At 39.2% G+C, this 25,584-nt stretch overlaps 7 protein-coding genes and 2 non-coding genes across 11 annotated transcripts in view; 2 read left to right on the plus strand and 7 right to left on the minus strand.

Annotated features, from left to right (window-relative positions):
• Window positions 1-3,058: 3,058 nt before the first annotated feature.
• Window positions 3,059-5,261, minus strand: LOC120014764 (CASP-like protein ARALYDRAFT_485429). Its single transcript, XM_038866817.1, has 3 exons — window positions 4,867-5,261; window positions 3,514-3,646; window positions 3,059-3,430 (listed from the first exon to the last, which is right to left on the minus strand). Exons 1-3 carry the CDS (start codon window positions 4,995-4,997, stop codon window positions 3,239-3,241), a joined length of 456 nt encoding a protein of 151 aa, XP_038722745.1. The 5' UTR covers window positions 4,998-5,261; the 3' UTR covers window positions 3,059-3,238.
• Window positions 5,262-6,588: 1,327 nt separating this feature from the next.
• LOC120014951 (oxygen-evolving enhancer protein 1, chloroplastic) lies at window positions 6,589-9,009 on the minus strand. The gene is made up of 2 exons (XM_038867091.1): window positions 8,002-9,009; window positions 6,589-7,462 (listed from the first exon to the last, which is right to left on the minus strand). Exons 1-2 carry the CDS (start codon window positions 8,242-8,244, stop codon window positions 6,701-6,703), a joined length of 1,005 nt encoding a protein of 334 aa, XP_038723019.1. The 5' UTR covers window positions 8,245-9,009; the 3' UTR covers window positions 6,589-6,700.
• A 226-nt stretch (window positions 9,010-9,235) lies between these two features.
• Window positions 9,236-9,319, minus strand: LOC120015839. Its single transcript, XR_005471849.1, has one exon. It is a non-coding gene; the product is annotated as a small nucleolar RNA SNOR75 (small nucleolar RNA).
• Window positions 9,320-9,395: 76 nt separating this feature from the next.
• LOC120015837 lies at window positions 9,396-9,479 on the minus strand. Its single transcript, XR_005471847.1, has one exon. It is a non-coding gene; the product is annotated as a small nucleolar RNA SNOR75 (small nucleolar RNA).
• A 349-nt stretch (window positions 9,480-9,828) lies between these two features.
• LOC120014952 (cold-regulated 413 plasma membrane protein 2) lies at window positions 9,829-12,796 on the minus strand. Its single transcript, XM_038867092.1, has 5 exons — window positions 12,638-12,796; window positions 12,356-12,568; window positions 11,251-11,358; window positions 11,075-11,145; window positions 9,829-10,276 (listed from the first exon to the last, which is right to left on the minus strand). Exons 2-5 carry the CDS (start codon window positions 12,529-12,531, stop codon window positions 10,023-10,025), a joined length of 609 nt encoding a protein of 202 aa, XP_038723020.1. The 5' UTR covers window positions 12,532-12,568; window positions 12,638-12,796; the 3' UTR covers window positions 9,829-10,022.
• Window positions 12,797-13,480: 684 nt separating this feature from the next.
• On the minus strand, window positions 13,481-16,929 carry LOC120015320 (BTB/POZ domain-containing protein At5g66560-like). 2 transcript variants are annotated; one of them, XM_038867693.1, is made up of 4 exons: window positions 16,794-16,929; window positions 15,632-15,701; window positions 14,245-15,549; window positions 13,481-14,165 (listed from the first exon to the last, which is right to left on the minus strand). In XM_038867693.1, exons 2-4 carry the CDS (start codon window positions 15,650-15,652, stop codon window positions 13,593-13,595), a joined length of 1,899 nt encoding a protein of 632 aa, XP_038723621.1. In that variant the 5' UTR covers window positions 15,653-15,701; window positions 16,794-16,929; the 3' UTR covers window positions 13,481-13,592. The 2 variants fall into 2 exon arrangements, with proteins under 2 accessions (XP_038723621.1, XP_038723619.1); XM_038867691.1 differs by lacking the exon at window positions 16,794-16,929 and adding an exon at window positions 15,795-16,058.
• Window positions 16,930-19,874: 2,945 nt separating this feature from the next.
• On the plus strand, window positions 19,875-23,622 carry LOC120015321 (thioredoxin-like protein HCF164, chloroplastic). Of its 2 annotated transcripts, none has more exons than XM_038867695.1 (6): window positions 19,875-20,387; window positions 20,659-20,926; window positions 21,001-21,195; window positions 21,376-21,479; window positions 22,060-22,400; window positions 23,397-23,622. In XM_038867695.1, the coding sequence occupies exons 2-5, from the start codon at window positions 20,735-20,737 to the stop codon at window positions 22,340-22,342; spliced, it is 774 nt and encodes a 257-aa protein (XP_038723623.1). In that variant the 5' UTR covers window positions 19,875-20,387; window positions 20,659-20,734; the 3' UTR covers window positions 22,343-22,400; window positions 23,397-23,622. The 2 variants fall into 2 exon arrangements, with proteins under 2 accessions (XP_038723623.1, XP_038723622.1); XM_038867694.1 differs by lacking the exon at window positions 19,875-20,387 and adding an exon at window positions 20,405-20,548.
• LOC120015110 lies at window positions 19,881-20,521 on the plus strand. The gene is made up of 2 exons (XM_038867335.1): window positions 19,881-19,982; window positions 20,080-20,521. The coding sequence occupies exons 1-2, from the start codon at window positions 19,881-19,883 to the stop codon at window positions 20,374-20,376; spliced, it is 399 nt and encodes a 132-aa protein (XP_038723263.1). The 3' UTR covers window positions 20,377-20,521.
• The window catches only part of LOC120015319 (wall-associated receptor kinase-like 14), a 3,268-nt gene continuing 1,175 nt past the window's right edge, over window positions 23,492-25,584 (minus strand). The window contains exons 3-4 of the mRNA XM_038867690.1: window positions 25,057-25,131; window positions 23,492-24,972 (exon numbers count right to left, since the gene is read on the minus strand). Coding sequence (XP_038723618.1) covers window positions 23,711-24,972; window positions 25,057-25,131 — 1,337 coding nt within the window. The 3' untranslated portion in view covers window positions 23,492-23,710. The remainder of the gene's footprint in view (window positions 24,973-25,056; window positions 25,132-25,584) is intronic.

Below are 25,584 nucleotides of genomic sequence, written 5' to 3' on the forward strand. Positions count from 1 at the left end.
GAGGACATCCCCACCATCAAACCTTTTTTCTAATCTTCCAAGAAGTTTCATGGTCCGAAGCAATCATTATTTTCCTCACAAAAAAAAAAAGGGTCATTATACATTGCTTTTTATTTATTTATTATTATATTTGAAAAGCTCGTCGTTCATAAAATAAAATAAAATAAATCTTACAATCTTTTATGTTGTGAAGCTTTTGTCCTATGCATTTACTTTTGAGCTTTTGTCTCCTACACACTCACGTGGTATATTATTAGTTCTCAACCAGCCTTCTATGGGCTCAGTATGGCAGTCTCTTGGGCTCAATAGGACGAAGACGCCTTATTTTGGGCCTTAACTGAAATATGTAACTGGCTTTTCCACGGCCCAGATGTGTGCAACATGCGAATGTGTAAGAGATTCTCTACCGATTTGACTAGGATAAGAAATCTGTCTCACATATGACTTGGAATCTCTCATTAATTTAAACAAGTATTTGCGGGAATTTTATTACAAAAATACTAGGCATCTCAGTATTTTTTGTCCCGACTATTCTAAATATTGAGATAAACGCACATAATTTATGTGAACTCGAGAGTCACACGGTCCACACATACCACATATGTCCCACTTGATCGTATGAAATTATTTTGTATCTATCTCAGCATTTAAGAGAGATAGGAGAAAAATATTGGGATCCGTAAGACAGTAAGACAGGCTGATTTCATTATTATTAAGACAATGACTTGGTCTGTGGACATAGTTCATGTATTCGTGATTGATGCGATTCTGAAGGCAAAACATAGTCGGCAATGAAAGACAGTATCAAAGCCACCAACCGGCAGAGACACACTGGACGGACAATTATGTTGTGTGTGTGGTGTAGCAATACTAGCATCTACAGACTTGACAAAACAGAACCCAACAAAATTTCACTAGTTTTTTTTTGATGAGATTTAAGTGGGTCATTCCCGACAAAAACATATCTTTGATCCATTCAAATTAAGATTATTCATAACAAAGTTGTTCATTGTCATTGCCATGAAACTTCCTCTCTCTCTCTCTCTCTCTCTCTCTCTCTCTTCTGTTTGATTAAATAACCATTTGTTGATACAATTACTTGTCATTTACCATCACCAGATAAGCTCTTTAGATTTCCATGGTCAAACCAAACCATAATTGATTCTATCCCACCTATAGATATATATATACACAACAGACAAACAATGTTGTAATCCACATCTATGAACATATATTTGTCAACATGCACAGACAAATCAACAACTCTGTTTTACAATGTAGTCAACATATATAAAATAAAACTGTTTAAACCATAAAAGAATGAGTTTTGATCAGGTTGGCAAGTCCAACCGTATATTTCTTGTCACAAACAAAATTCAAATTCATCACAAAAGAGACAATTTTTCGGGTTTATATTCAAGTATCCAAATTTTAGATGTCTTTTTCATATTCAATTTGATTTTTTTTTTCGGGACAACAAAAATATAATTGGATATATATATATATACACCCGAAAATCTACAATATTCGAAGTAAAGTCGATCGAGACCTTCGACAAACTTGCAAAGATCACACTGAAGGTATGTCGTGAAGTTTGGCACCAATGTGATATCGACCAAAGAGCTGACAAGCATTGGGCCTTGATCAGAACGTGGGCCTATGAGGGAGGTTCTTGGTGATATGGGCTTTGAGCCCTTGTTGAGTAGACAGCCCAGGCCGTGTGCCTGTTGGGCTTGACAGAGGCTCTTTGGGCCTTTTTGAGTAGAACACCCACGCTATGGACTTGTTGGGCTCGAGTGAGGTTCTCGTGGGCTTGTTGGGTTCAACCGAGGCTCTCATGGGCCTTGTTGAATAGCCAACCTAGGATGTGAGCCTGTTGGGCTTGACCGAGACTCTCGTAAACCTTTGTTGAGGAGAGTTTAGGTGGAGATGCGGATTTTGTCCCGATTAAAATATACATGTGTAATGGCGCCAATCCCCATTCCTTGGTATGAATGTTTAAGTTGGTCATAATATAATCGCATTCTATATTGAGAACAAACCACTGCTTGTAGAAACATTGTTTGGCAAAACAAGAAAAAAAAACTATTAGCTGATACTCCTTCCTACCAATTGTTCCTACAAGAATAAGAAGCTTAAGTTGTCTAGTGAGCTATTTCTATGCATTGAAAGATCTAGAAGAAAGGGCAGACCAAAACAGAGAGAGTAGTTTCCAAGAAAAAAAGACTTACCTGAATACTCCGGTGGTTTCGATAACGCGTTGAATGCTTATGCTTGCAAGATTCGCAGAAAGTTGAACCATTACAGCCGAAGCAGATGTAGGTACGACTTTTTTCCTCATGAAACTCATAGGGCTCGTAAAACAAAGCTTCAACAAAAAACAACAACGACTGATTCCCTAGTTCTCTCTGAATTTCTTCTTCCATATTGCGACAAAAACTCCTAATTGATTACTTCAGGGTCTATACCCAGATATCAGTTTGTATTTATATGGGTTAGCCAGACGTCTGCTTCAATGGAGAACCAACGAGCTCTTCGATTTCTTCTTGCATTCGGATTTCAATTTCTTTAGTATTAGGATTTAAATTTAGGAATACAGTGGTAGTAGAGTTGGCTTAAGTAAGAAACGAAACCCAACGGTCAAGAAGTATAGGGGAAAACGTTTTTGAGGGCGTTAAGAGTTCTTACTTCTTAGGGACTTAGGATTTAGGGCTTTAGTCACAACTTGACTAGATTTGACTAATGACGTGGCAAGTTGTCATTGGATGAATGGCCTTGCTCACTAGTTATTCTTGGTCGCCAAGCAACAGAAAAGTGTAATCCAGTACAAACTATTAAACCCTGCATTCTTTTCAGTTTTCATGGAGAACCCTTCCAAGTTGTTAGTTGTCCAACATCTTCTATGGTTATCAACAATTGACATTCCTTCTCAACTTCTCTCTGATGAATACTTGTTACTCTGTACTCTGTAGAAGCACAAATGCCTATGAATGGTATTGAAACCCTGCATTCTTTTCTTACTTTCAATACAGACAGGAATGGGGGAGACTGAACATAAGAAGGGAAAAAAGATAAATCATGATTAACCTAGTTTGAAGAATTGTAAAATGTGCTGTGTTTCAATATTATCATCCAAACGTATGTAATCCTGTAACTGTACAAGTTCTGTTTCTGAGCAAACGAGTATTCATCAGGTTTGCCCTTCTATATTGTGAAAATGAAGTGATAAAAACTGAATTTACAAGGAAGGAAGAAGCCAAAGGTTGAAGAGTGATGAAGCTAATGACAGAGACCAAGATAAAAATGCCATAGCCGCAGATAACTGATATCTACTACATAACTTTGCAGGGCAGTACCTAGCAGCATGGATAAGAAGATCTGTCACACTAGCTGTTGAGCAAGCTGCAGCTAATGTGAGGAATGATAAAACCTGCCATAGGTTATAAAGGATTTGTTCAGTGATTAAAAAAAGGGAGTATGCAGACAATGCAACTTAAACAAAACTGGACGTACCAGGTCTCCTATAACGACGATCAACAGTATCTTTTGTTCTCGAGGTAAAGATTTAACACAGACAGAATATGCATCCACCAGCACCAATGTCATACTCCATGGAATTACCAAACCCATGATTGTCACCAGATAGCTGCAGGTATTACAAGACTGATAAGAAATGAAAACAAAATTTCCCCACAGCAGATATTAAAGTTGAACGTAACTACAAAATCAGTCACTCTTTTCCTTGCACTAATAGCTGAAACAATAAAACTTAAATTTCAATCCTATCAGTTATTTTTATAACTTGGCAGCACTTGGTACATCAAAAAAGGGCCAAAATATGAAGTGTGTGAATTTCAGGAAAATGCAGTTAGAACTCCCATATTGCTTCCCCGAGCCACACACAAATCACGAAGCCAGAGGATAAAAAAAATGTGGAATAAGTTGACAGAACTCTAGCTATAAAATCAAGATTCTCATGTCAATGATTCTTTCCATAAGAAACAAAGTAGACTACTGTAATGATTGTCCATTAGATAACATTAGTGATTAGCCATGAACCAAGCCTTCTTCACTTTTTGTTTGCCTCAAGGACAACCCACTTCTAAATGGAGCACACCGGAAACTCATTAACTATAATTCTTTTATGATGAGAATACTCCATAGAGAAGTTGATTTCACACTCCAGCTAAACCTACATCATCAACTTCTCTGAAATTATACCAAACCATAGATCTTAGCTAAACTGCTAAAGGGCACTGGGAACGGCAAGCACAATACAAAAATTCTAAACTTAGCCACCTTTTCCATCATCACACAAAGGATGCAAAAACCAAAATAATTTCCCATAGTAGACTTATCATATCCATTGCAAAGATCTTCAGCTAATTTCCAATTACAAGCTGCTCAACAGACTAGAAAATAATACTCTTTGAAGCCTCCCATCTAACCTCTTTGCGTATGAGGTGCTTATGTGTTTGGTTGGATTGGATTATTGGAATCAATACCTTAAGCACACAACTAGCCACTATTCGCACCAAGTGCCAAAATTTTACTACACTGCATGGAACTAATGCCTCAAGACCATTGGGGAATTTAGTTCATTACCAACATGAGAACCCTATCGAGACTGTTAGTTCATCACCAACATGAGAACCCATATTGAGGCTCCCCCCCCCCCCCCCTTCTGTTCTAAATTATGAAGGCAAATTCAAGCAGTAATTGCAGTAGAGAGGTTAGAAAACAACATACAAAGAGATGGGTAAAACCAACAAAAGACAGACTTATATGAATCAGAAAAACAAAGAACTCAATTGTATATCAGTAACAAAACAAGGAGAATTGAAAATAAATTAATCAAAAGATTACCAGAACGAAGTGTAGCTGTAGAACTGAACATCCAAACACATGAAAAGAAGTGAAGCGGAAGAGAAAATCGTCTGACCCAATCGCAGAGCCAAGCTAGCGCTTGTCCCCAACGATCCAGGCACCTCTTCCATCAATCCTACACTTGGGAAAATGAAAATACCTTCCCACGTCAATCAGTCCCGCAATTCATTCATCAAAACAAAACAAACCCATTTCATATTTGTTTCGTGTTGACAGGTAAGGATAGGGGAAGGGCACGTAATGGCGTTTTGATGGAGGATTCTGCAAGCGATAGCTCTGTTCATGTGTCGGTCAGATTTGGTGTACGCGAGTGAATTGGAGACTTGTTAGCCCGTCCCCTTAAAATTACATGGTTGTCACGACTCACGACCTCTTCGTGCTTTTGATTTTGACTCCTCAATATACAACGTAGTTGTCCATCGCAATTCCTAATTATTTAGTATATGGTTTTATTTTATTTATATATTGGTCGGCATGATGTGCGCAATCTTTTTGTTTGTTTGTTTGTTCACGAAAAAACATTATATTTTTTTTCAAGAAAAAAGTAAAAAATTGATATTAAAACGAATCATCAACCTTAAAAAGGGAAATAAATCGGAAGCATTACACATTCATAAAATAAATATTTATAAATTTACATAAACATGTAGCATATCTATGTGGCTTCTTTAATAAAATTTGTTTATTTTTTTGGAAGTACTATATGTCCATAATTGTCCATAATTTAGGTGGCATGAGGAGAAGTGTGGGGAACCATTAATTGTCCATAATTTAGGTGGCATGAGGAGAAGTGTGGGGAACCATTTAATACAAAATGGTTCCTCCACACTTCTCCTCATGCCACCTAAATTATGAACATCAAAATTGTGGACACATATCATATTGGTTTTTTTTTAATCTATGTGGCATGCCTATTTGATTTGCCACTTAGATTATGTAAGTTTATGGATGAGAAAATTACGAACATATATCATTTTGATAAATAAATACGAGAGAATTTAAAGCATGCAGTTGGTGATGACTTGTAATAATCTCACGTGCCATCTCTCCTGTACCGCACAATCTTACTCACTCAAAAAAATCGAATGTTTAAATGAATGATCCATATGAAATTGTATGCGTCCATTTCAACATTTGAAATAACTGAGATAAAAAAAAATACTAAGATCGTAAAACTGTTGAAAAAACGAAGACATCCTCTTTTTTTTTTTCTTTTCTTCCCTTGATTGATGCTTAATTAGTCAGCCTAGGCTCATAAATGGCCAAATGGGTATGTAAATAATGATTTCATTTACAAAATTGGGAATATCCACGTCAGGAAATTAAGAATGAAATAAATATTGATATGAGATTGACAATGATATCAGGAAATAGAAAAAAATAAATAATTTATGGGTTTGGGAGTTATAATAGGTCATGAACATACATTCATTTGTTATCTACCATGAAAAAGAAAGACATTTTTTAAGATTATATTCAATTTGACTTCTTATCTACGTTGGTGCCATGATTGGAACAACCTAACTAAATATATATTCTTGGTTAAGTTGATGATTACAGAATAATCATCAGATATATTTTATTTTCTTGGACCCAATTCATGAATCTTTGGGCCTAAGTTTGGGCTGGATGCAGTGTAGGATTTCCGCTCTAGTGTGATGGGCCTTATGGCGTCTGGATGCGACAAGAAGAACACCCACGAGCCACAACCAACAAACGAAACTTTTTAAGAGGTTGAAAACATTATTGTAAGAAGCCATAATAATATAAACAGAAGATAACAAGCTTACTGGACATTAATCAGAAGACACTCTTACTGCTTGTCAAGCTGGGCATACCAGATACCCTGGATCTTTACATCCTTTGGAACCTTGGCCCCCAAATCAGTGTCTGATGGCTGCAGGCTCTCAAACACTCCAATCACCTCTCCAGTCTCAGGCTTGCTCTTAGTCACACTAAGAGTGATTTTCCCTGTTGAAGAAGAAGTGTTCTTGATGTTTTCCTTGCTTAGCTCCTCCTCATCTCCTCTGCCTCCAGCAGGCAATGCTACTGCATTGTCATATCCGGTCGAACCACCACGTCCCTTTGGGTCCAAGAAGGAAGAACCACGGTAGGATGGCACAAGAAACTCTCCTCCAAAGCTATCTGGCTTGCCAGATGCCACCAACTGCTTGACTGTGAAGAGGAACGGGACACGCTCACCACCGGGTAGCTGTACAGTCACAGCAGCATAGTCAATGCCATCTTTCTCCTCAAACTTGATAGTTCCATCGGAAGAAACCTCGAAAGGACCCTCGATTTCATCAAGGGTGTAGGTTAGGCGGGTCATGAGCTTGGTCTTTTGGAAGTCTGGTGGGGAATTCTTGTTCACTCCCTCGGCCTTTACAGTGAATGATGTGGGTTCTAGGCAGAGCTTCTTGGCCTCGTATTTGCCTGGCTTAAAGGCGAATGAGTCAACTCCACTTTCAATTGTCGGGCACTGGTTGGCAGTTCCAGTTCCCTTAACTTCCATGTATGTCTTGCTCTGGATTTCATCATAAGTTAGCCTCTTTGGCACCCCTTCAGCATTTGCTCCCTGCAACGCAAACCACCTCTAATTAGTTCACAGATTGAGCCAGATTCCCCCCACAATTCGACCAAGAATTCGATGTGTCGAGTAGGGTATTCTTCAGTGACTTCAATTGCCTGTTTCCTCTCTTACCCAAACTCTAAGACCTATAGAGGTATTTGCTAATTGCTATACCTGCTACCATTACAGCACTGAAACTGTAATGATAGAAAGGTGCCTTGATGACAGACTGACATTCAGTAGAATTTGCAAAAACATAATAAAATTGTAAGTAGTAAGTTGATCTCTACTAACCCTACATCATCTACATAAATAAATTTGCATGTGATACTGATTTATGTAACTAGATTCAAAGAATAAAAGCCACAAGCAAATGTATGCAAGGAACAGTCAGTAGGAGTGTAGGACCCTGATCATTGACACAATTCCTTTACTTAATGAAGAGGCATATAGTATACTTTCATTCTTACTAATTTACTATTGCTCTGCTTATCTCATAAATAGTCAGAAGTAGTAAATGGAATGACAAGTAGAGAAGAGAATACCGAGGCGACGAGAGCAGAGGTGGCAAGAGCGAATCCAGCAATCTTGGTAGCATCAACACACTTGAGAGCCAATTCCTTGAAGTCAGTTTGGAGAGAGCAAGTAAACCTACCCCCAGATGATTCCACACCAAAATCCTTAGACAAGCTCTGAGAGGACCTGATCAGTTGGACGCTGCTTCTTGATGGCACCCCCAGCTTGGTGGGTTGCATGAGTGTAGCTGCTGCTTGTAGTGAGGCTGCCATTGTTAAACCTCCCTCTCTATCTCCCTTAGATGTCACAAAGCTGAGAGATCAAGTTTTAAGAAAGAAACACCACACAAGTGTTATTTTTGGTGGCTTTGGTGCTTGCTAATAGGATAAGGGATAGGATAAGGTTTTTCTCCCATTGGTTGAATGAAGTATGATTATGAAGATGGTGTCAATGGTTTTGTCATTCGTGGGTTGCCACGTGGCAAGTTCCTATTGCGACACAGATACCCCATACAATCAGAATGGATGATGTGGGGCACCACAGTTTGAAGTCTCTGCGGTTCATGTCCCGGAGCTATAATAAATATGGATATATTTTGATCTGATTTACGATTATATTTTTTTTCCCCAAACAAAAATGAAACTGAACCTGAAAAAGTCAGAAGAAGATTTAGAATATAATCAATCAAGCAAAAAACACAGGCAATCCCATTTCAATATCACATCCACAAACAGATTGTTACTATAGCTAGGGATTGCAGCTCAAAGAGTGCCGAACAAAGAAGAAAATCATCTATATTCCTCAGATTCAAAAAGATTTCATCACTGCATGACCAAACCAATTTGGCTAAATCAATCCATTGAATAACACATTATCAGAGAAGAATTACACGGCACTCACTTCAGTACATCACTCATGCTAATGTATGTTTTTAACCACAAGGATTCCATGCCAGTAATGGATCAATCATGAACATTTACTCATGAGACCAACCAGGCACTCAGAAAATAACAAAAAGAAAAACACAAAACTCCTACTACTTCAAAAGCAGGCATTCAGAATGAATAGGAGGTATTCAATTCATCAACTGATAGATAAAAGAGTTGAATATTTCTTTCATCTTCATAACGCCACTTTAAAATGGGTGAATTTGAATAAAATGTTATGAAAATATACACAACAAAAATACCATCTTTAGTTAGAAAAAAAAACAGCACTCCGTCTAAAAACAAAACAGAAGAAAAAATAGCATCAGGGAGTTCTCTCTCTCAGACAAATGCCTCGATTTGTCGTCACATTGAAAGAATGGATTTCAGACTCGTCATCTTTGTTTGCTCATCACAGAGAAAACCTCCACACTATTAGGATACTACTTTATTCTTTAGAAAGATAAATCCAGAGAAAATATATTGAGGAGATAGAGTTCTCTCAGACAAATGCCTCGATTGTCGTCACGATTGAAAGAATGGATAATCGGACTCGTCATCGTTTCTGTTCATCACAGAGAAACTACTTCCCCACAATTTCAATATACACAATCAATACATCCTAATTACAAATCAAAACAACAGAACATAACCAAAGACAGCAAAAACAGAGCGAAACAATACAGCAATCATCATCGAAGAAAATTAAAGATGAAAATCAAACGCGATCCCAGAAGCATGTCGGTTCCGAAAGCCAAGGGGCAAGTGCTGTAAACCGAATACGGGCGCCGCGCTTTATAGGAGAAGAAGCAACTAGGGCTGTCTTAGGGTTTTTGTTTTCCCCTAACAATATTGGACGATGGGCTGGACCAAAATTCGTTATTCAAACATTTTGGGCCTTCCTTTACTTTTTCCGTACGTTAAATCTTATGGGCTTTAAAAAAAAAGTCTTATTTAAGGGCCAGCCCATTATAACATCTAAGTTAACAATGTCTCAAAACATATAAAAATAATAATAATAAGGGAATTATTTCTAGTCTTGCACAAATGTAACTATTGAGAAATTGGTAGGATTTGCAGAGCAGACACATTTCACTGCCACATTTGGCCAACTATGGTAGTAATTAGAAGAAGTGAAGCACCAGTGCCCAAACAGGATAGACTAGCAGAAGGATAATGCCAAGAGTGTTCGATATTCCATGGCTTTCTGTGAAGGAATTTCTGAATCCACCAGATGCCCTGATATGCTCTTGCAACAAGTAACAACCAATGAGGAGACATATCAACACACCAACCCAGCTATCCTTCAAGGTGTGGGCAAAGAAATTGGGGGCTACAACCAGGAGGAGGATCAAAGACCCTGGCATCTCCAGCCAATCTGCGTAAAGTCTCATCCGCAAAAATCATTAAGATCTGATGAATATTTATAGCAAGAACTATCACAGAAATTCCACATTTAGAACAACTTTTTTTACAGATTTCATGTGCACACATGCATGTTGCGTTGGCCAAACCAAAGGGCTTTTCAGATTTAAGCCAACAAATACAGGGAGGAAATTAGCAGGAGTAATTCAAACAAATTAACGCAACATTTACCAGAATATGATTGATATATGTTTAAGGAACGAGATGATGTTTGCTGAACCACATAATAAAGGAAGTCAAGAGCTCACTTCCACAATTTGCAGAAAAATGATAGTTTCATACCAAGCGAAATTAATGTCTTCGTGTAACGAAAGAATGGTGAGGGTATAAAGAAAAGAAATAACAATAAAATTGGAAAGCCAGCTCATTAAGGTCCCGACCCCAAGTTAATGGGGTGAGGCTCGAGCATGCTACAATAATCTGGTAGAATTTTACATCACAATGGCACAAAAACTAGATACAATACACACATTGAGTTCAGATCAAATGGAGAGAAGCTTTAACTTATTGATGATCTCTGATATCAGTTCTAAAATTTTTAACACAGCTTCTGAAATTGCAGGTGTTTGTATTAAAATTCAGAATAGGATTTGTATTAATGCATTTATCACATGCAATGTGCAGTTGCAATGTAAAAACCTCCCAGCCTTGTTTGTACAAAAACTAACAAATCAAAACCGCTAGGATCCAAAGCAAAATAAGCATTGATTTTATATTATTAAAAGATGCAATGAGTGCAGCAAATGGTTACCTGGGAAATGTCGGGGAAAAAAGAGTCTCAGTACAACTGCAATAAAAGCAATCCATTTTCCGAACTCCCCTCTGAATTTTGCAAAATTATATAAAAAAGAAACAGAATTTTGTTAAACATAACAAAATAGGTGAGAGGTAAAATTTGAAAATTATGCCTGGACTGAAAAAGGTTACCTTAAGAATCCGAACAGGACTGAAGGAAGACTAAAGAAAATGTATGGGACTAGAAGTGATGTCAGCATGTTTGTTCTCCAGTTTGTTCGATCCAATATCAACAAATAACTGCAGATAGCATTCAAGAAAGGATGGAAGGAGGTCATCAATTAAAGAGTTTGGAGTTCTGTTTTTTCTTTTATTCTTTTCAATCTGAAAACAACATTAACAACTACCAAACCAAGGATCTCTACCTCAACCCCCACGCTACCTTCCTCTTGCGCCACAGCCAAGGTGGCTGTGCTTCCCTTTAAGAATAAAGGGATTTACAGAACAAACAACCCAAATGGAATCAACACACTCAGACTCAATTATCGTCTAGATTGGCCATGACCGAACATTAATATCCTATTTCTTTGGCCTGTGAACGCAAAATTAGGAATTGGGCAGGTCTCATATCTCCAGCGAATATAAAAAATAACACAAGAAAATTGCCATTAGTAGTCAAAAAGCATGGGGAGGAGAATTTCAACCAAAAAGAGAGAGTTTTCCATGAATCACGGCCATGATGGGAGGACTGGTCCTTCGATCCATCACTGACAATGGATTATATACACAGAAACTAAATTATTGATTAAGGCGAAGAAAATTATTGATTAAGAGGTTAATGTGCTTTCTCAGGTTTTTTGGTAGGTCATTTAGCTGCTTCTGTCCAAAACTACATTGTACACGCCTAAATAGTTATTTTTATATAGTTGTATGGAATCTATGGACCATATAATTGCAGAGCACATGTTCTTTTAGCCAATAGAGAGTCAACTTAAATCGCCTTATACAATAAGTTACAACACAAAATAACTTTGATGATGATTGAAGCTATCTCCAGAGGGTAAAGAAGAAATAAAAAAACATTAGATCAACAAGTAGAAGTCTCCATCTCATGAAAAACAGAGACTAAATCCAGAGCACAATGATTCCTCTCACCCCTATAACATACTCAAGCAACCGTATTGACAGCATTGAACATCAAATCAATTGAACTAAAAGGAAAACAACACCACGCACAATAGCATCATATCAATTAAATTAAATTACTAAAGATGACTATGGATTCAAGAACACTGACATTGCCGAGAAGGATGCGACCCATTTGAGGAAAGAAGTCCCAAATCCAAGGCCTCCAAGCCTTGTGGCATCATTAACGAGCTTCTTAGCAGCAATCTTGAGCTCATTGAAGTCGGAGCTGATCAAATCGTCCACAACCGGATCAGTCTTCATCGCCAAATAATCCGTTCTCCCCATTTTCTTTTCCAAATCTGAACCTCTGAATCCAAGAACTCTGTGGAACCAAATCAGGATAACTCAGCAACGAAGTGACGGGGATTGGATAGCGAAAGGACAGCATTACCTTTTTAAGCTTCTGCTTGGATCTATGTACCGGATGAGGATGGGCACTATAGGCGATTTTCAGTGATGGTGACCCCGCGTCGTCAGGGAATTAATGTTAGTGAGAAACTTCGGATCCCAACTGTCTTCGCGTTGTTTTTGGTGCGGAGGGGTCGTGCAAAGTTTGACACGTGGTGGGATAAAGACTGCTTCCCTTGTAACTTTTTGGTAATTTGGTGGGCTAAGTCCAAAGTAAAGCCCATTTATTATCTGATTGGGCTTTTGAAATAACCCCATTGTAGTTGGACCAAGAAAGATGGGCAATCTAACCTAGCTGTCCATGATGGCAAATCCAAGGAACTTTTTAATCAACTAATGTATTATTTAGCCCAATCAGAAATTTCTCTCAGCTTCTATCATTAACTGTGTTCAACTTTTTGCTCAAAAGGGTTTCTAAATTAGATCTAATTAAAAGCAATTAGCAAGATTGGTTTCATCACATGATTCACATTGCATCCAGTAAGGTCTGTCATGTAGGAGATATGACTCCATGTCATCTCTATGCATATACAACATTATTTCTAAAGTTCGCTGAATGATAACACCCTGTCTCCCACAGTATCATTTGTCTCATCCTTTGTCTGATTTCGAGTTACAGGGCAGTAATTATTACCTGATGCTTCCAAGTTCAAGCTCTATAAAGCTTACCTATGTCATTATCAATTTGAGAAGACTCCATAATCTGGGACCACTACACTCTCTTTGGAAACCATTTTCCTTCAGAGAAGAGCTGTGAATCCCACTAATGGCTGTCTGTCTTGATGTCTTCTCATTTTCTTAGTCCACTGTATCAAAAGACGCGATAAATGAAAATTCCTTAGTGGCCTGAGAAAAAAATAAAAAATACTCCAGTCTGCAATGTTTATTCCAGGCTATCGAGATAAGTGCCGCGTGGCATTTACTTAAATACAATAATACTAGTCTTGGTGACGACGGGGTCGGCCTTTCCTTGCATCTACAACCGTTGATTCTTGAGAATCACAGACCTGGGTCTTGAACTTGCATCCAAACCTCTTCGATAAGGACCCTCTCCATCCAGGTGGGCCCCCTTTATCAATTTTCTCAATTACCCTCTTCATGTTGGAGCATTCTCTCTCTAATTGATGCACCCGCGTCTGCATGCTATCCATGTCTAGTCGTAGCACCTGATTCTCCCTCACTGCTGCCCTCCACGTGTTACTGGTGCCATCCTGGGCCGGCAATGCCACTGCCGATATTCCGGTCTCCTCTTCCTCTTCCTCTAACTCCTCCAACTCCCGCAGCATGGATGACGGCCTTCCGGGATCAGGCGGTGCGGCTTCCACGGCCATCAGAGTTCCTGCTATGGCCTGCCGGAGCTGTAGCTGCTCGAAGAACAGAACTTGAACCACCGCCCGCAATGGAAGTCGCTCATTCTGCGCCGCGTGTGTACACGCCTCCAGTGTCAGCTTCTGGCAGTCCATCACGCCACAGATCTTCTCCCTCTCCGATTCCGAAATCCATGGATGTGCCTAAAACAGAGACATTATATTACAACAGACCAGGATTAAAAAAATGTACGAATTTACACGGGGAGACAACGATGGAAACCTTTAGATACACATCGACGGCTCTGTAGAGGCCGTCGTCGAAGAGTCTTGCTTGGTCAGGAAGTGAAATTGCTAAGTTATAGAATCTATCAGGCTTTAAATTAGCATCCGAAGCAATCTCAGCTAGATAACCGTCGATTAGTTTCCCAACGAGCATCAAAGCCGGCGATCTGACGGAGGTACTACCATGTTCGCCTTCAATTCCGGTTGCGTCTCTCTCTTGCAAGTTATCCAAGAAGTAGCTTAGTATCCTCTCGACGCAGTCCACATCGTACAGAGTCTCATTTAGATAAGAATAGCTTGGGATCAGTAAATCGTCGAGCGTAGCTTGCTCCAACTGTGACCCAATCTTCTTCTGCAACGCAGTGCGGCACGATTCTGATGCATTTAAAATGTTTGCAGTTCTTAGGAGTCCGAAGAGGAACCTTGTATTTGTGGCAGATCCGGAGCTCTTCTCTAATGGAAGATTAGAAATTATGCTCTCTAACAACTCTCTCTGCTCGCTCTCAGAAGCCATGGACGACGATGATGGCTTTCTACTGGACCTTGATATACCTGGGATGTACTTCTTGGCATAGTAGATAAGACAGCTCTCTATAATCTCTGGATTCAGATCTTTTTCCTTCATTGCTAGAATCAAACGCTTAAACAATGGCAAACTCAACTGTATCAAATCTTCAAACCACGAATCTGTATTCGTGCCTCTACCTACACCCTTCCGTCGCACGGCACTCTCGATTCCATTCCAAAGGGCCTGATTTGAAGTCCCGCGAGTCTCGGCTCCGTCGTTCACCGGCCAGCCAAACAGAGCCGGATCAGCAGAGGATGCTCTGGAAGAAATCGAATCGATACACCGCTGCGTCATACCCAAACTCTCGGCGAGTGGCATTACGCGCTCGCAGGATTTCAAGGCCCTTATTGACTCTCTGAGACTCTTGAGCACCGATTGCGTGAGAAACCTCTCTGTCTTGGAGATGAGGTTGTCCTCAGAGTACTCTTCTGTCATTTCTAGAAATTCGCCGGCGCAACGGAGGGGGGCGACGGTTGAAGCGGACAACTCGATCTTGACTCTGTAGCAGAACTTGGCGACCATCTCGAAAGTATCAGATCCTCCTGGAAAGTCCGGGAGCGATAACTGACAATGAACTTCCTGGATTTCATCATCCTCTGGCGGCGTCTCCTGTTCGAACTCAAGGCCCGCTGCTGCCGAGGCAGATGTTGATGTCGTTTGGACTTTAGCGCTAGGGTTTGTCTCTTGCTCCGTAATCAGCTCGTGAAGGATTCGACTTTTCGACATCAGAGGAAACTGAACTAACACAAACAGAGTAAATGCACAGAGAATGTTGACAAAAGAAGAAAAGCACAATAATTTTGGAATCTCAGCTGACCTTGTGTAGATGGAAGGTCATGTCGTCTACTTCAATCGCAATGTCGCTTGGCAAGCCAGTGGCGCAAAACCTGCAACCAAAATGTCAACAAAATCATCATCCATTTTTCTTCAATCTCTCGACTACTAAAAGATAATAGAGAGCAGTTCCATCGATCTCTCACCATGCTTGCCCTTTCGAGCTAGACTTCTCAGAAGCCATGTGTACACTCCAAGCTCAAAGATTTTCAGTAATTTCTTGGAAGAACATATGCAGATTGAATAGTACTCCGTATTAAAAAGAGAAGTAGAGATTGGAATCCAGAAACGCAAAACGGACAAACAGAGCTTTAACAGAAATCGAAATGATGATTTCTTTTTTTCTTTGTTTGAATCCTATCAGAATCTCAACCACTCTCTCTGTCTCCTCCCCCTCTCTCTCTACTCTCTCTCTCTATAACGTCAAAGAAAAGAATATATGGGGGGACCTTCTTTAAAAAGGAGCATTTCCTGTTAAGAAAAAGACCATAAAAGACAATCATCGGTCCATTACCATTAACCCTGCTTTATATTTTTAAAATTATTTCACTTTTGCGTAAATAAAGGAGTATTTTATTTCATTTTATGTATTTTATTTGTTAGAGTCTCTCATAGCCCACATTTGTATGCTTCAAAGTTGTTAGGTAGTATTTATGTCTATCAACTTTGATCTCCCTGTTCAAACTAATCTTTTCTGCCAACAAAAAACTTTTTGTTAGAATCGTAGAGTTGACTGTGATAATCTAGTTATTTGGCAGAGATGCTGGGCTGAAAAATTTTAATTGTAAAAAAAAAAAAAAAAAAAACCTCTCAGGCTATGTAAGAGATAATAAAAATGGTTTTTTTAGAAGAATAATACAAAAAAAAAATGGTTATTATTATTATTATTATTATTGCATATGAGTTTGTGGCTTCACTAACTTCTGTGGGCTGGATGTTTCATCAAGATAGTATCTTTGATCATAGTTGTTAGAAAGGAAACAGATCCAAAACTCCAAACAATGTGAGGACAAAGTTTTTAGGTATTCCATCACAAATGGGTTCAAGCATCAATCATTTCATTTTTGTGGGGGAGAACTTGGGCGCTTGGGATGAATGAATGATCTCATGGGATGAAATAAAGATTAACAATTGTTTGTACTAACCTTTCCTGCTTAAATTCTTCTAGGACTTTTGAGTATTTTGAAATTCAGGTCTGAAAACAGTAAGAAGTTGGCGCTGCCTTCCATTGCTTAGATTTCTGGCAAACATGTCCACCTACCCTCCTCCATTGCTCTGGTGTCCTTCATTGTTTACATTTAATGTCGTGACAAGAAAGATATGGGATTCAGATGGTGCATTTAATAAGGAATTAATAATGCTCACACAATTTAATTTCAATCTTCCTTTTTGTATGACAGACTGTTCTCTTGTAAAATAACCCAAAAAAAAAACCATAAAGATTGATTCAGCAGACAGAAAGAGATTTATTATTACAACTAGAGTTCATAATTAAAATGATAAACATCTCACTGGTTAGTATCCAATTATCTAAGTTAAACACACATAATATAAATGAATTCGTGAGGTTTCAACAGCAAAAATAATTCGATACCAACAACAGGCATTGCCATCATACTAAGTTGATAATTTGGCAATTATTAAACTAAAAGTATGACAATGAGATTAGAGTTGTCAGAAATGGAGGCCTAGGAAAACAAATTGACCCCACTTTTATTTGTAGGTTGAAATTTGAAAGATAAGGGAAATCATTGCAAGGGTGGACTGAGAGAGATTAGTAGATTACTGATTAGTTCTCAAATTTTCTGCATTCACGTGGGTTGGTGACTAATCATTAGACAAAATGCCCAAATAAAAAAGGTTGAATGGTTCGTATGGACTCCACCTGGATGTATCATGTCCAAAAGACATTAAAAACACCCAACAATAAAAAGCCAAAAATATTTTCAAGGACCCAATAATAGTTCAAGGGAAGAACACCTTAATCCATCATCCCAAGAACCCTAAATTTCAAACAATGATTATTATAAGTTCGGTGATGAGGAAAAAGAGAGCACAATCATCTCACCAATAACAGATAAGTATGCACAGAAACCAAAACCCAAGAAATAATGCGTGAAGGTTAAGCATTACAAAACAACTAAACATATTAAGCTAATCACACAGGTTGAAACTGTAGATCAAGTGCCATTAATAATTCTCGCTTCATCTCTAATTTAGACAGCAAATGTTCTAGAAAAGGTTCACTTCCTTGCTCCTAGCAAAATTTTCTTCCAGAAAGATATTTTGAAGCTTATCCCCAGAGCTTGTGGAAAATTTATCAGAGCTCAGGGGACACAAAGCATTGCAGATATAGCATGATGTCAAATAGTGGATGGTAAGACTCAGCAATTCCCCGAAAAAGGAAAGAAAAAAAAAACCGAGGAATTGCAGTACGGAAATGCATTTCAAAAGCATGGACCACTAAAAACATAATTTGAAACTTCATTACCTTTGTCCGACGAAGGGTATAGTGAGGGTTTCTTCATCTGCATGCGTGACCCCAGCTGCAACATTGGTGTGAATAGTGAAACAGTTGGAGAGTCAAAATATCCACTGACGTGAGCAGTACTCATCTGTGATTGTGAAGTGCTCATTATGGACAAAGACGTACCTTTTCCATCACCTTTTCCCTTGCTGGATGCCATCCCTAGGAATAGGATTTCAGCAAGAATAGACACTGGATCCTGAGCCAGCGGTTGAAGATCTTCAAGCTGCAGATTCAAGGACAAATCCATCAGCAAAAAGAAATGTATGAAACATTAATTGCTAGCAAAATTCACTATGCACTTGCCTTCTTTTCTAAATCTCCGAAAAGACCAGTGAGTGTTTCAATCTCTGCTTGTTCATCAACCCCATGTCTATTAGCATGTGCCTCATTGGTTGACTGCTCAACGCTCTCATTAAACCCGAAACAGCTGACGATATTGCACTGCAAAAACCTAAGCAAATTCTTCTATTTTTTTTTAAGAAGTAAAAGTAAGTTACGGAGAAGGTCACCAGAGGGATGGATATCAAACACATCCATCAAGAAATTGAACTAATTACATCCATAAGGATTAAGAAAATTATCCACAAACTTTAGGGGAGGGGGGATACAGTTTTAGGAAATGCCATACATATGCTTACATCAAAGAAAAACAAATATCATGTTTGTTCTTGCAGAAATAATTCAATTCTTGGAATTCTATGAAGGCTCTAAGCATTTTCTTGATGATCCTTTTACAAGCAAATCTGTAATTGGCTAAACTAATATATGTAATTGACTTAACTTTGAAGGAGCAAATGCTGCCTCTAATCTGTTCCCAAGTTCATTTTCCGACAACAATGTGATATAAAGGGGAAAGGGGTGGACATATGGTATATTGGTATCATTTACATGACTAATAGTTTAGCAACCTCTATAGCTTGTACCCTTCAAATTAATTCGTAACAAGTATACTGGCCACACATTCCCAAAGCTGGGAACCATTTAGCAGGGAAATGCGTATAGGCATTTAGTTATTGGGAACCCGAGTACTCTCTTTTGGATTCAGGAAACCGTTCTCAGAGATCTTTTATAAAACTTTAGGGAGTCCAAGAGCTTTATAAAACGTTCTCAAGGATGAGCAAACATATACTATCAAACAAGTAGATTGCAACTCACAAATTGAAACACAAACATTGTGATCAAGGTACTGACCGTCATCTGAAACTCCTTCCTGTGGATTCGAACCCACATCTTGAGCAACATTACTAGGAATGGAAGCAACAGAAGATTCTCCATTCAGAACATCCTTAATTGATATAAGCTCATGAAAATGTAATCAAAACAGTACACAGTTATTTCTCAAAACGACGAAGCCCGACAACCCTGCAGTTCCAAAACCCTAACCCCCACAAAAAAAAAACAGAGATAATAAAATTAATAAACACGATTTATATATTTCCGAAGCAATTACTCGAGAAAATTGACAGGAAAAACTATGTAAAAACTAGAAAACCTCAAACCTGATCTCTACTGCACAAAGGAGAGGGAGGTTTCGGCTTTGCGCGCATAAAAAGCGAAAAATTCAAAATTGAGCAAATATAAGCCAAAAAAACCCCAAAAGAAAAGTGAATAAAACCCGAATATCACAAGGCCGTCCAAAACCCAAATACCACTGCCTGACCCAATAAAGCCCAAATAATATGGCCCAACCCAATGTTAGTTAATGGTAAATAGGTTGGCTATCAGCTTCACTTCTGCGGAACTGGCAAGCCATGGCTTCACCCTCTCACAAGCTCCAATCCTAATTCTGTCATCTAACTGCCGCGTGCGCAATGTCCACCATAATTCTTGCAAGATTTGCACCCCTAAACCTGCGTCCCAGCCGATTTCCAGCACTCGAAGGCAGTTGCTTTTCCTACTAACGTCATCGACGGCGCTGGCAACAAGGGAGGCTCCGTCGATTGCTGAAGAATGCGGAGGAGGAGGCTGTGGAGATTGTGAAGGAAGGGTTCGAGGCCGCGGAGAAAGGACTAGAAACAGCAGAGAAAGGGGTTAAAAGTGTGGAAAGAGGGGTTGAAGCAGCGGAGAAGGAGGTTGAGGAGGCGGTGAGTTTTCCCGCGTTGGCGCAAGCTGGCGTGGTGGTCGGTGCGGAGGTTGTTGGTGTATTGGCGGGTACTTCTGTTGTGAACGGAATTTTGGAGACCAGCCAGGAAACTTGACAAGGATTTCAGTTCAGTTCTCGTGTTCATTATTATAAATTCTTTATGCTTCTTGTGTAAATTTCATGCTTTAATTCAATGTCTAGATATGGAAGAAATTTTAAGACCTGGACCTTTGGAACCCAAAAAGATACAAGTTTTTCCAGTGATTAGTCTTTCTCAAGTTGAAGAGGTGGTTTAATCTATGATTAATTAACTTAAAGAAGCTGTTTTGTTTGGTTTCTCAGAAAAAATTAACTACTAATTAACCTTATCCATGATTATTGTTGATAACTGATTCAGACGTGGAGGATCTATATCCGCACAAAAAGAAGCGACTTAGCCAACCCACTAGTTATTCAATTTGTAGTTTGCATTCATGGTATCCGCCATGGCTCGCGTGCTGGCCTCGAACGCCCTCGGAGTTCACAGATTAAGTCCATGTTCATATTTTCAAACATCCAGACTGCCTCCAGCTCCTTCGCTTGTCAAAACGTACGGCAACTTGCGCCGCGGATTTCAGGGCGTAGCTTGCCAAACAGAACCTCCGACTGAAACCTCCACAACGTCTGTACGTTTCTCAATTCTCGGTTTTTTCGCCTGACTCTCTTTTTCTTTTGTATATTAAGAACATCTTTGGTGCAGGAAAAGGATTCCGACCAAGATGCATCGACAAGTTCCTCTGTGGATTCTGGGCTCCCTGAATTTCCAAACAAAAGCCTCAATAAGCAAATCGCGGTCATTTCCACGCTTGCAGCCGTGGGGCTTTTTCTTTCCACTCGGCTTGATTTTGGAGTTTCGTTGAAGGACCTATCTGCTGCTGCATTGCCTTATGAAGAGGTTTGTCCGCTCCTATTTCTTAATATCTGCTGTTTTCAATGTTGTTAAATAAGTGAGGGCTCATGGGGCAATCGGCGTAGTACTGGGTAATCCATGTATGGCTTCCATATATTGGTGCATTGTCTGCTGTCAAGCTGATTACAATATTTGCTTACTCTCTTTTTGGCTTGCTTGGTGCAGGCCCTCTCAAATGGGAAACCCACTGTTGTGGAGTTCTATGCAGATTGGTGTGAGGTTTGCCGCGAATTAGCTCCAGATATCTACAGCGTTGAGCAACAGTACAAGTAATGATCCTGAGCTCTTGTACAAATTTGTGTAGTTTGATTAAAGCTTGAGGATATCTAATGTTCTCTTCCTTGGTGAATTGTGATTATTTGGTGTTACATGTATGATATGACAGCGATGAGGAAAGATTTGATCCTATTTTGTTAGGTTGTTCATTGCTTCACGAATTTTTAACTTCTCATTGCTATGTTCAGTCTGAGGCTGGTGATAGTAATCCAGGGATGATTGGTAATGAGAAGCTAAGTCCAAGTAGCATGGAGAGTTTGTACATATTGTAGTTATGGAATATTAGATAATTTTAGGGGATTGACCATTCCCTCACTCACATAACAAACTTTGTTGAGGTTGTCATCTTCTCCACTGGTTGTCTACGTCCCCTACCTATTCTTCTTGGTGCTTTTATACTGGCACCGACTTTTCTCATTCTTTCTTTTAGCGTCATCTTTGAATGTCTTAAAAAAAGAAGGTTGATACTTGATGCTTAATTTTCTTAAAATTTATGTCCCGAAGAATAGTTTCTTCTTCATTTAAAATATTCACTTTCACTATCTTGATGTTACTTGTGACCTTTTCTATTAGGGATCGTGTGAACTTCGTTATGCTAAATGTTGACAACACAAAGTGGGAACAGGAGCTTGATGAGTTTGGGGTCGAGGGTATTCCACACATTGCATTCCTGGACAAAGACGGTAATGAAGAAGGTAATGTAGTTGGAAAGCTTCCGAAGCAGTTCTTCCTTGAGAATGTGGATGCCCTTGCCCGTGGTGAAGAATCCATTCCCCATGCTCGCATTGTAGGACAGTATTCTCGTGCTGAATCAAGGAAGGTGCGCCCAGTTGTTGATCCCAGAAGCCATGGCTAGATGCTAGCTTCCTCTTTCAGAGTGGTCGATAACTGGCCCCTGGTGACATTTTTAAAAGGTATTTCATTCCCCAACTCACTGTTGTTAGTTTCTTGATCATAAAAATGTCATTTGGACTTTAAATTAGGCATTTTGATGTCCGTTCACTTATTTAGATTCGACGAATTTACATTAATTCGTGGTGTTGAAGCTCACCTTACCATTGAAGTGGGTGTATTTTTTTTTTTTTTTGGAAATTCCCTAACAAGCTCAAGATTTTATCATGTCCATGGTGAAATTGTTTGGAATTGAACCATCCTTAGCAAGAGGCAGACAGAGTATCAAATACCAAGTGAATGATATGTTTTGTCCTGACCAAAATTACATAAACAACCTAGACTGCCAGAAGCTAATAGTCTAGCTGTCTAGGCTACGGTGGATCTCAGTATTTGTGAGGTTCAAAAGATAAATGAATCTGCTGTATGAATGAATTCCAGTATCCAAATCCCCAAATACCAGTGACTTTTATTTGTCAACTGTGGATGATATCTAACCAGCAGGTTCAGTATTTGATAATAAAAAAAACTTGGTTGCTAGCCAAAAGACAGTCGCAATGATTTTCTGCAGACTCAGGTTGTTTTCTAGCTGGAATTTGTATTTGCCATGAGGTATTGCTCGTTTCATGCTGTGTTTCAATGCAATCTTTGTTGAGTAGGCCAAGAAAAATGGCAGACTGGCAGTGCATGTTAGGAACCGAATGCACATGCTTCACTAGTCGATTATTTCATCTGCTGCTGGACAAGTAAAATTAGCCGTGGTGTTCTTGTCCCTGAACTTCTTGCCTTGCTGAAGGAAGAAGCTGATTAATGGGACTGTCATTGGACCATAAAGTGATGGACTTTCTTGCTCTTGCCAGTTGCACTCATTTGATAACGCAATAGTGACTTCAAAGCAAAAACATCTAGGACAAAAATTGTCTGTTCTGTCTCATTGTCTATGATGACCATGGTTATGCTGTTTAATATTCAAAGTCTTTGTGCTCAAAACTTAAGCCTTCCATTTCATTTTCTTACAGGACCACATCCTTCAATTGCTTCCAAAGTATGGAATCTCACAAAAAGATCAATCACAAGATATGGCCAACCACAAATACTTTGCCAAATCATTTGATGAAAGTTCAAAGATTCTCATTTTATATACGTTAAATCTGTATCTGTAATTGTTACATCTTTAGCCTGAACATTATCAGGATCAAGAATGGATAGTTTAATAATACAGAATGTATGTAAGAGATTCTATAAGCAGTGAGACATGACATAAACCTTAATAGACCTCAACCATATTCAAGAAACCGTACCGGCTGAGCACCCAAGAGCAGCAGCTTTGAGATCATTGAACTGCATTATCCAACAAACTGTTTGCTGAAGGTGAACTCTGTTCACTTAACCAAGGATCATGCACTGAAACAGGAGAACCACCCTTCACCTCCTCGAGCGAAGGCAGACATTCTGTTGCTCTTTGCGGAAGAACCAGTCTCCTACTCCCTACCACTGCCTTCTTTACAGATATACCTCCCATTGATGCCTCACTTCCATGGTCAGAGAATGAGCCAGAGGATGCCAGCGGTGACGATGGAACCCATGAGCTAAGCCTTATATGTTCAAGTTCTTCTGCCACTTCCATCATAGTTGGCCTCATGTCGCTATGATGTGAAAGACATCTAAATGCCAGTTCGGCAACGTTATGAATAGACGAGAGAGTCCAAGCATCCCTATGTGGTTCAAGGTATGAATCTATGATTTCATCCACACAACCTCTCCCAATCCTATCAACAGCAAGTGCAGCCAAATTCACCTCACTGTGAGGACGAGAGAAATCAACCACTTTCAATGCAGTTATGATCTCTACAAGAACTACCCCGAAACTGTAGACATCACTTTTATCAGATAGATGGAAATATTGATGATATTCAGGATCAAGATAGCCTGGAGTCCCTTGTGGGGCTGTTGAGACGTGGGACAATTCAGTCATACCGAGTCTAGAAAGGCCGAAATCTGCTACCTTAGAGTTGTAATTGTAACCCAAGAGTATATTGCTGGATTTGATATCTCTGTGGTAAATTGGCGGGTTTACAGCAGAGTGGAGATAGGCAATAGCATTAGCAGTTTCAGCAGCAATGATAAGGCGTATCGTCCATGGAAGCCCTTTGCCCCTCTCTCTTTGTAGATGTTGAGAAAGAGTCCCATTAGGCATGAATTCATAGATAAGTATTGGCTCGCCTTCCTCTACGCAGCAACCTAAGAGGCGGACTAGATTTGGATGGCTCACAGAGGAGAGGAGCTTTATTTCATTCATGACTTGGTCAATGCTATCGGTATCTCTGTGTCTGATCATCTTGATAGCAACCCATTCGTCATTGAGTTTTCCTGCATAAACTGTACCGTATGCGCCAGTTCCCAGCCTTTGTTTTTCTGAGAAGAAATTGGTGGCTCTTTCAACTTCCTTGTATGGATAAAATGGAACACTAGAATTTCCAGCAGCTTCACATATAAGGCGTTTTGCACTTGGTCGATCTTTCAAAGTGGATCGGCGGCAGATAAAAAAACATGCAATGCCCAGAAGAGCCATTAACACAGCTACCGCTACAAGCCCTGAGAACAAAACAATTGTAAGATGGAAATGCCATATTACATCTGTTTTCATCTTCGAGAACTCAGTAACAATAAAAGATCTACCTCCAACAAAAGCACCAACTCTAGTAGTTCCTCCACATCGGCCGGCAATATACTTTGAAGGATTGCAATCTGCAACTGGTTGCCAAAATCAAAGGTAACAGAGATCAACAAAGACCTTCATTTTGAAACAACACATCTCTGTCCGTTCACATGAAAAATCATGCATTTCAAAACAAACTTCACTGTCATAATTCATTACATTATTATCCAGTAATTATACTTGTTTGATAACCATTCTAATTTTTCACTCAAATTTGAAAATTGATATATAAATTTGTCTATCTCTGTCCATTCGACCCATTCTCCATTAATATCTCTTGCAAACACATAAATTGGTGGATACAAATCTACCCAGCTAATCAGCTAGAAAATTTTCGACTGCATGTTTTTAGAAGCAAATGCAGGTTCTACATTGAACTTGTGGTGTGATAATGGCATCAATCAAATGCAGATGAAGTGCAAATAGTCAACAGTCAATTACTCCGGCCACCAAATACCCAAGCAGAATTAATTAATTGAACTATTAAA

Source organism: Tripterygium wilfordii, chromosome 14 (genome assembly GCF_013401445.1).
Source record: "Tripterygium wilfordii isolate XIE 37 chromosome 14, ASM1340144v1, whole genome shotgun sequence".
NCBI classification, from domain to species: Eukaryota; Viridiplantae; Streptophyta; class Magnoliopsida; order Celastrales; family Celastraceae; genus Tripterygium; species Tripterygium wilfordii.